Source organism: Anopheles stephensi, chromosome 3 (genome assembly GCF_013141755.1).
Source record: "Anopheles stephensi strain Indian chromosome 3, UCI_ANSTEP_V1.0, whole genome shotgun sequence".
In the NCBI taxonomy this organism is placed as follows: Eukaryota; Metazoa; Arthropoda; class Insecta; order Diptera; family Culicidae; genus Anopheles; species Anopheles stephensi.
Window position 1 is genome coordinate 85,640,947 of NC_050203.1, and position 9,805 is coordinate 85,650,751.

At 46.5% G+C, this 9,805-nt stretch overlaps 1 protein-coding gene across 4 annotated transcripts; it reads left to right on the forward strand.

Annotated features, from left to right (window-relative positions):
- The first annotated feature begins 872 nt into the window (after positions 1-872).
- Positions 873-7,868, forward strand: LOC118513921 (coiled-coil domain-containing protein 170-like). 4 transcript variants are annotated; one of them, XM_036060287.1, is made up of 10 exons: positions 873-1,704; positions 4,823-4,873; positions 4,943-5,684; positions 5,750-5,931; positions 5,995-6,165; positions 6,226-6,390; positions 6,459-6,569; positions 6,638-6,775; positions 6,871-7,176; positions 7,248-7,868. In XM_036060287.1, the coding sequence occupies exons 2-10, from the start codon at positions 4,826-4,828 to the stop codon at positions 7,689-7,691; spliced, it is 2,307 nt and encodes a 768-aa protein (XP_035916180.1). In that variant the 5' UTR covers positions 873-1,704; positions 4,823-4,825; the 3' UTR covers positions 7,692-7,868. The 4 variants fall into 4 exon arrangements, with proteins under 4 accessions (XP_035916180.1, XP_035916178.1, XP_035916181.1 ...); XM_036060285.1 differs by lacking the exon at positions 873-1,704 and adding an exon at positions 1,717-2,073; XM_036060286.1 differs by lacking the exon at positions 873-1,704 and adding an exon at positions 2,090-3,688.
- Positions 7,869-9,805: the final 1,937 nt, after the last annotated feature.

The following is a 9,805-nucleotide window of genomic DNA, read 5'->3' on the forward strand; positions in this document are numbered from 1 at the left end:
GTTCCCGTGTGGTAGATGTTTATACCAGAGTTTGGAGCGCGATCTGGTGACTTATATGTTTTATATGAAAGCTAATGGTGCAGGTGTCTTTGTTGAATAAAAACCTTGAGGCTAATCAGACAGTTGTGGATATCCATGATACATAAGTTTAAAATATCTCCAACAGCTTCAAGGTGATATAATATCTGATGTGGTGTGCTGTGTCCCATGTTAAGACTATCCTGAACTCAAAGTCAATGGTTCCTTACCTAGAAAGGAGAAAGAATGTAGAATTTAATATATCAAACCATCCAGATGCACGGTAACCCTGTCTGTAAGGGAACAGTGAAAAAAAAATCCCTTTCTTTCTCTTCTTCTCCTTTTCCCCATCTATTCCTCTTAGCGTAGCAGCGCATCACAGCAAGCCGCGAAAATAAAAAGGAAACAAGACGCGCGCGCGTTTTCGTCATCAGCATGCTGCACGTGGTGCAATCGAAACGAAATCCCGATTCGCGCTTCGGTTCAACCCGGCCTGCGGTTGTATGCGTGTGTTCGATGTACTGGCCCATCGTACCGGTCGAAGCGAACGCCACGAACGGAATAGTGTCGCATGCAACGGGAAGTGCAACACTGCGGCGAAATCGTCTTACGAGTTTGTTGCGAGTGTGCGTGTGTGCGAGCCGCTGTTTCAAGGATGCGCTCTCGTACCAGCAAACGGGTCCCGGTGTTTGGTTTGTTTTTTCCTCCCGAAAGCACAATAAAAGAGGGTGGCGTACAGGGCACGGCCTCCTCCTTTTCTTACATCTCAATTGAAGTGCGCGTCGGGCGTGTATCATCTTAGGAGCCGCGTGGTCACCGGCGAAAGGCACTTTTTCCCTTTGTTGTTTCGATACGCCCGAAATAGGGCGTGTTTCAAAAGTGTATCATACGAACAGGAACGCAGCCCGGTCGGAAGGTACCATTTTCGAAGGGCTCGCTTTTTTCGGCTGGGCGTACAACTGTGTGTATACGTGTGTGTGTGGGTAAATGAATCCCTACCCAACTGTCTCCGGATCCTTTCCCCCTGTCTGTGTCGTCTCACCGTGTCTTGAGCTCTCGTTGTTGGGCTCGATTGGGATAAAGGTCTTCGCCGGGCTCGGGAAGGCTCAGAGGTAGATTGAATAGGATGTTGTGTGAGGAGTACCGGAAAACCGGTTTGCTACTCCGACGGGTTGTCCTTAAACGGGTCTGCATCGCCTACTGTTGTTCCTTCTTTTCGTTATGCTTCACTGCAACAACCAGTTGCATGCTGGGTGGACCACTTCGGTTGTAAAAGGGATGGACCGAGGAAAATGAGACTAAAAATATTCTAAAAAATATAATTAAAAGGATTTAAAAGACAAAATCAGTCTGTTTTTCTACAAAACACAAAGGATGATTTTTTGAAGTTGTAACTTGTAACAAAGATTGAGGAGTTCCGTGCGTTTTGTCAAAAGCATAATGCCCATACGGTTCTCCCTCTTTTCTTTCACCCTGGTAACACCCTCGAGAGAAAATCAACAAACTCCCCCCGTAGGAATTTCGGAGTCGGGTTGAAGGCACGTTACGCCCGTAATTTCACAGTTGCACAGTCGCAACCTGTATGCCATATACCGGTATGACGTAGCATGCCGGAAGAAGGCATGCCCAGAATGCGCAGTGGAATGCTTTTCCCATCCCAATGGGTCCCTAACAACGCGGAAAAAGGTGAACATTTTCAGTTCGTCAGTTTGGGTTTTCGATTGTTTGTCAATTAGTGTGCCGAAGCGAAATCGGACACCTGCACGGGACAGTTTGCTTTCGGAGCGAAGAAATCAGAAATCAGTATTAATACGTGGTGCTTTGCGTGGTGACTGGGGATTTCGGGAAGAAAGGTTCTTGCTCAAGAAGAAATGTTATTAAACTAAAACAGTGCTTGAAATAGTAGGGAAATTAAAGAAAACACTAAATTGGACATGAGTTGTTGTTAAATAAGATGTAAACGTATGGTGCAATATGTCCGGTAAAGGTGACGATGAGTCTACGGGAAACAGTGACAAAGATTGGGAAATATTCGACGTACTGTGCGGTGAAGAGGTAATGTACGATTAAGTCGTAGGTGTGATAAATCATTATTTATATGATCGTTACTAAGTTTAAAGTGCATTATAAAGTGAGTGTAAGAAGTGTATTTGAAGGCAAAACTATGGAATATGTGTGAGAATAATTAAAATTTAAAACGAACAAGAACAATTTTGTTGCTGCTGAACTTTAGGGAAAAAGCAGTAAAAAAAGTGATAACAGATAAAAAAATTGCTGTAAAAAAATTAAGTGTAACAAAACAGGTGATTGTCCTGCACGAATCCGTTCAATCTATAAATTTAGAGAAGATTATTTTAGAGTAAAAAATAAAACTTTCACTTAATGAATATAGAACTAATGTTCAAGTGGTAAATTTTTGTACCTGCCTTGTCTGAAACATTAAATATAAAAACAAATAACAAAATCGCTTAGCAAAAATCAAATGGATTGATAATTGTGAAGATTGATGTTAAGGATGCCTTACAAAAATATTAGAATTAAAGCAAAACAACTTAATAAATAATATAATTTATGATAAAAGCCTTTAAAATATTTTAAAATGTGACTTTAAAAACAAAATAATCTCCAAGTACCAATGCGTGTATGAATCGTTAAACAACGGACAAGAATAAGTGTATAATTATAGCAATTCACTGGACTTGTAAACATAAACATGCATACAAGAAAATGGAAGAAATTTTACCGGAGTATCACAGTCTTTACGAGAACCTGAACGTTCCTTAACAGCATAAGAAACAATGTTCGCGGAACAACACCTGACTCACCAATCCAAACAACAAACAACTGATGGTAGAAGCCTCAGCCAGCCACGGTTACCATGGAGATTGATGGCAGCTTGTTAGATTACTTTTTGCCACACCTGCAAACAACAGCGGCACGCGGTGGGCCGATCATCGATCGGAGTGAATGCGGAGTTTGTTTCTGGCCAGAACGCCCATTTCCCATTCCGACACACCGTTCGTTTAGGGAAGCACAACAAACAAGCAGCGACGGAGTCCTTCGGGAAGTAAAAATCCGATAATATGAATCAAACTTTACACCCGGGGCTACCGGAGCTACCGAGGCTACCATCGGAATTGGCGCAATCTAGAGCGCGAGTTGGTGGAACCGAAAAGGAGGTGGTGGTGGTGGTGTGGAAGACGGAAATTGCCAGTCAAGCGGTGGAAAATTGAGGAACAGCGTTTTCTTCCTTGTCGGAACGTCGTGCTGGTTACGTGCAGTCCCCTGAATGCACACGCTGCACACTGGGCAAATTTCGCCAGTTTTTCCCCAGCGAGCGAGGTGAGGTGCAAAGTGCAGTTTTTTCTTCGGTTTGAAAATTGTGTCACTGGATGAAAACAGGCAGCAACCCCCAAAAAAAGGCAAAGTGTTGATAAGAATGAAGGTGTAGTTTCGGTTCGGTTCGGTAGTCGTTGTGTGTTTGGGTTGTGTGCGGACGAAATGAATGCATCAGGAAGGACGATCGGGAATAAAAACCGGAAGTCGAGCTGACTGGGAAAGTGAAAGTGACACTGGAAGTGCAATGTGCCGCATGTGTTCTTGTTGGTGCTGCTGGTGAAGAGAAATTGTGAAAGAAAAGGGGGTTTTCGTCTTTTGTGCGTACGATACAGTAAGTGAAAAGTGAGTGAGATGATGGTGTTCTAGAAACCCTGATCAAGTGGGTTGATAAACGATGAAATTGGAATATTTTGTGGAGTCGTATAAATAGCACAGAAGATGAAAATCCGAAGCAGATTTTATTGCGAAGCCCAAAGATCTAGATCCCAGAGACTTTGTTGTCCAGAGTCCTTATCAATCCTCGTTAATGTTCAAGGATCGTCGTCTACAAAAAGCATTGCCTTTGTAGAGACCCTGTCGTCCAAGGACTTTGTCTACCAAAAGACTTCGCTTACAAATAAATCTGGTCGGTCAAGTGACATAGTCGTCGAAAGGGTGATCGATGTCGTCATTCAAGGGACCTTTCCCAAAGGGTTTCGCTTAAGAATCCTAGTTCCAAGGCATCTCGTACAAGGAGTCTTGCTCTCCAAAGAAACTCGCCTGCGTAAATTGTTCTTGTCGTCCAAAAGGGCGTTTATGTTCAAAAGACTCAAAAGATTCCGCAGAGGAATATAGGAATGTAGTCCCCAGAGGTGTACTATTACGAAAGGGTTCCCGAAATGAAAATCATTAATCATTGAAAAACACAGTTCCATTCAATTATTAACATCATCAACCGTTAACATAGATGCCCCTAATAATTCGATTCGCATTGCTCCGATTGACGATTCGATTCGTCATTGAATGGAGGAGCTTCTAGTTCGTTCCGAAGCCAGACAGACAAGGCAGGCCTCCAAAAAAGTCGGTCATTCACAAAAAAAGCAGTCTATAACAACGAAACTACACCGCGTAACAGTGACGGAGCGTCGGGTAGGGCACGTGATAAAATGAGGTCAAAGGAAAGGAAAGGAGTGCTCCACGACTCATCACTCAACGCCGTCGAGCAGTGTGATAAACAAATAAAAATTCGTTACGTCCTGATTCCTGACTCTCTTACGCTCCCCCTATTTCCCCTCAATGTCAGAATCGAGCTGTAGGGTTCACTTCCGGTAGTTGTTTAACGTAGGGAACCATACATTTGCGGTGGGTAAGGACCTCCCGGGAGCCAAACAAAGGCTTGAACTTGGCAGGAACGAAACGGAAATTGAGGTCGGGACGTATTACTGATGGAGTTATGTTTTCTCCCTTCTCTATTCGGGTTCTCTAGAACATGCCAAAACACCACACTTCACACTCTCCGGTGCATCATCATCATCACGTGAGTAGCTTCGGGTGACTTCTCCTAAAAGGGAAAGGATCTGATTGCGATTTCTTCAACTCAATTCAGCCACCTCCATCCTGCAATGATCATCTGGCGCACTCGATCGACCTGGCCACTACGCTCCGGAGCGAGCTGGCCGCGTCGACCTACAAACGCGATCGTCTTATGGCGGAGCTTTCCGACGTGAAGAGTTCCCTATGCGCTAAGGAGGGTGAGTGCGAGTCGCTCCGTGCTCAAAGTGCTCGGCAGACCTCGCTTATCGGCTCGCTACAGCAACGACTTGCCGCGGCCGAACAGCGGGAGAAAACGCTTCACAGTCGCAGTGAAACGGTGGTCCACACGCTCCATCGTGATAAGGGGCATCTGGAGGACAAGATTAAGGACCTGAGCGGGAAGCTCCATCGGTTGCAGTGCGAGCTAACGAAGGAGGAAGGTCTACGCGATCAGGCACGCTGTCAGCTGCAGGATCTGGTGCGTCGCTTGTGTCTAGTGCTCGGAGTGGACGTTTGCGATGGTGCACATCTAACGCCGGAATGTGTCCTTGCGAAAACGGGCGAAACTGTGTCGGAGGTGCAGAGACTTCGGGCAAAGTTGGCCGGTACCTGCGAGAACCTTTCGTCAACGGAATCGGAGCTACTGAGCACGAAGGCGGCCGCATCGGCTGAGAAGACGCGTTTGCACACACAGATCGAAGGATTGCAGTCACTGTCGCAAGGGCTGGAAGGTCGCTGTCGACAGGCGGAACGAGATCTACAGGTGACACGCGATCGGTTGGCGGAGTGTGAAGTTAATGGCGATAAGTTGAGAGGTAAATCGGAGTCGGTCGGGTTGAAGAAGGCCATAGATTGATCGCTATTCTATGTTCCCCATCAGAGGAGTTACGAGGATTCGAGTCACGCTGCTGTCGGTTGCAGAATAGTTATGATCGATTGCAAACCGAGCGTTTACAGTTCCTGCGCACGATCGCCACGATCGTGGGTGTCAGTGAGCCGTGCGAGAATAATTTGCGGGACAAAATCCGGGACCTGACCAACCACAACCAGGCGTTGCATGATGTAAGTATGATTCAGGGGTAGATCCATTGATTGGACATTGATTGATCGTGTTGGGACTTTCAGCAAGTGTCACAGCTAAGAGAGCAACATCATCAGGAGGCAGCGAAGCATCGGGAGCATCAGGAATCTAGTGCCTGTCGGTTGAAGAGTGAGGAGCAGCATCGGATGAATCTCGAGGAGAGGCTGGAAAAAGCTTGCCACGAGCTCCAACACTTCCGATCGGAACACACGACGGTAAGAGCGAGAGGCCAATGTCTCTCTGTCTGTAAGCTAACATTTGTTGATGTATTTCAGTTGAGTGAGTACTTGTTGCGACTGGCGAGGGCTCTCTGTTGGAGTGAATGTACGGAACCACCTGCCCCGGGAAGTGACACAACGATCCTCAGCGAAACGTTGCTGGAGCGTGCTGAACGACTCGCTAACCATCACGAAAATCATGTCCACGGGACGTGTGATAAGGTAAGTGACTGATCAGCTGATACTGGTAATATCCAAAGGGATCATCATTGCCATGATCATTGTTACAGAACTGTTGGGAGGCCATCAACCATCACCACCATCATCATCACTCGTCGCATTCCCATTCGGCGACAAAGCTTCGCCGCGAGCGTTCCTGCACTGATCTACCGCTTAAGGAAGTATGTCCTGCTGCTTTAGGTCCATCTAGCGATCGCTATGCATCTCATCCATGTTCATCTCATTGTAGAGCTCCACACTGTACCATATGCAGCGCAAGGTGCGCGTACTGAAGGAACAGATCCAGCGACGCGATCTCCATCTCGAGTTGCTGAGGCGCAAGATCGCCCTGCTGGAGGATAATGCTAGGGGGAAAGCCACGCTACAAGTACACTGCCCATTTATTCATTCATTGCACGCTATTACGTTAAAGGTGGCTCGTCTTTTCGTTCAATAATTGGTTCTTTTGTCGCTGTTTTGCAGACCGAGCGTGATGAGGCGATGCACAAGGCAAGGAAGAACTCGAAGCAAGCCGAACGTACCACCCAACAGTTGGCCGAGGTAAAGGCTCAGCTGGCGGAAGTGAAGCTACAGCTGACGGAAGCCTCCGAGTACAAGATTACTGCGCTCGAGCGTGCGAGGAAATGTGATGAGCTGCAGGCCCGTCTGTGCGATTTGGAGACGGAGCGAGAACGGTTGGTAGGACAACTGGCAGCGTATAAATCGCGTGCCCGGTCAGCGGTAGAATCTTCGCACGATCGGCGAGTACGCGACGAGCATGCGATGTCGGTAAGTGACCTCTCCTCGAGTACGATCTCCAAATATTGCTTGAGGCGTTGAGTATCGCCTTCTCTTTGCAGCATCTTCGAGAGGAGCTGTCACGTGTGAAATCGCAGCTGGCAGACACAAACCACCGACTGTCTCAGCTGCAGGTCTTCCGGACATCGGTCGCCAAGCTGCTGCACGTGTCGGACTGTGCCGATTCGGACATACTGCAGAAGCTGCAATCGGTGTGTAGCAGCAGCCATACTCATCATCATCACCACCATCGGCACCACAGCGCATCCAACTTGTCGCGCAGATACGATTCTTCCTCACCGACCGGAGGGGACACCCACGTGTCACGGTACGACGACATGTTGGCGGGAGTTGGGGCTGGAAGTGGTGGTGGAGCTGGCTCACAGTCGCACGGTTGTCGGCCGCTCAGTTCCAGCCCGGTGCACAATCGGCGATACATTGATTCGGGCTTCAACGATCACGACCATCATTTCGATGATGATTATGATTTTCACAAGAAATATTAGAGCGCTCTGGAGAATCGGGGAGAATCCACCAAAAAATAAGAAAACAGCCACACAGTGTGTTCGACGAGACGTTGTTGTTCACTGCCCGAGACGAAAGAGAAATAGAAAAAAATACGGTTCAAAAATGTGTTTCAATTAAAAAAGAGAAATAAAGTTATATTGTTTTTGGCGAGATTATACAGACCCTTTGTTGTGATTTTGGTTTAAAATTGAAAGAACTTGTTGTTGTAAGTGAATGTGTGCGAATAAACTCAAGAGCAGTGAAAGCAGCGTAAGGTTTAATCTCACACATAGATGGCGCTAGTGGCATTGATGAAATATTTCACGGCAGTTGGCATTTTTCAATTTAGATGAAACTGGATTATCACATTCGTATGTTTTGAAGCACTTTTTTGTTGGGATTATGTAACTTACGCTGTTTCTTGTCTTAATAAATAAAGTAAATAAATTATACTCTTGGTGATGTCCATCCAATGGCTTAATATTCATTAATAATAACCACATCACTTCACTCTAATTTGAAAGATGTCGAAGTGTCGTTGACCAACTTTGTATTAACACAATCTGGAGACCTCAAAACCAACCTTCGAGTATAAAGCATCCATCAATCTCAAAATGCAGCAAGCCCCGAAGTGGACACCGAAAAATGCACGCAGAAACCTGATAAACACACTCACAAAAAAACGGCTCTCGTTCGAAACAAACCTGTTCTGCGTGCATTTTTCTTCGCAAGATCCTTCCAACGAGTCAGAAGACAGAATGACACGTGTTTTGTGTGTGTGTGGCCCGTTTTTTTGCAAAAGAAAGAACTCTTCATCATAACCGCTCAACAGCGGCGGCATTCGGCGGGGCCCGGGATCAGTTTAGTATTGAGGAAACTGATACATGATGTTGCTACGGTGAGAAGCCCGAAAGATAAGCGAAACACTTGCCCCGGAGGGCATGCAGCAATCAACCATGGCGCGAGCCTTTCGAAATCGGGAAATGCAGTTCCGCGGCTGTTGCAGGTGGCTGGTCCCGAACAAATCGGCGGTCATGTTCAGGGTGATTCAGGTTTCACAGTTTGCGAATTGAGAAACACCACTGACGTGATGGCTAGCGTTGGCCGCCTGGAGGCCATTGTCCTCGTGCTCGGTTTCGGAGTTTTTTGCCACGTGGTTTTCGAGAAATCATCCCGTTTGACATCACGGGAGAATGCTTTTTTAAAGGGGAATGTTTGAGATATGATTTAATCTTGGTCCCAAGACACACACACATGTGTTGCGTGGGTCGTTCAACCGTTAGTTGTCTTTTTGAGAGAGAAAAAGAAACTACAACACCAAAAACCGACAAAATATAGTTGCGAAAAGAAAGAAGACTTGTGCACCCATCCAGACACAATGCAAAAGAAACGACATAAAAACTCACTTCAGCATATTAAACCCGATGAAGCGAACGTCTCGGTGTTCGATAGTCTGGGCCGGGGTAATGGAAACGGTTTTTCGCACTGTTCTCCAGAGGCACGATAGATGCAAGGGGTAGGGGAGGGGATGAAGCGATACCCGGCCGAACCTGTCGATAGCAACATTTGCCGTGTGCCCGGGCAAAACAATCGCATACGGCGACGACGATGCCGACGAGGACGGCTTGCCACCCGCTTCACTTCGATCACAACATTCGCCGTTCGTAGCATTTTTCATAAGAAAGTTTTATCTCACCCTGAGACAGCCTCGAAACCTTCCAGATGTCAACAGAAAAGGGGATGGGGTGCTTTGTTGGTGGCAGCAACACCCGCATCACCAGCAGCTTCTCCTGAAGAATTGTGACAGCGTTAAGCAATTCAGCATCTTACGCGGAGGTGCTTTAAAACCGATCGATTCGAACGTTCCCAACTGGTTTGTGTCCCGTAAGCTGTTCCTCAAACAACAACCCTAAAAATATAGCCAAAACTGACATAAAATAGTTTGAGTTTTAGTATCTAGCTTTGTTCTCAAAAGTATTTAACAGTCGAAAGCAGAGGCGAACAAAACGCAACAAAGCTACACCGGTCTGAAGGGTTGCGAGCCGGCTGTAACCGGTTTCCATGACACTTTCGTCCGAACGGGACATCCGCACGCTCTTCTTGTTGTCAGTTT

Coding starts and splice junctions, on each gene's coding strand:
- LOC118513921 (XM_036060285.1), top strand. CDS start 1,993: ATGTCCGGTAAAGGTGACGATGAGTCTACGGGAAACAGTGACAAAGAT. Junction 6,166..6,225: donor TCCGATCGGAACACACGACG/GTAAGAGCGAGA, acceptor GATGTATTTCAG/TTGAGTGAGTACTTGTTGCG. Junction 7,177..7,247: donor GCGACGAGCATGCGATGTCG/GTAAGTGACCTC, acceptor TTCTCTTTGCAG/CATCTTCGAGAGGAGCTGTC.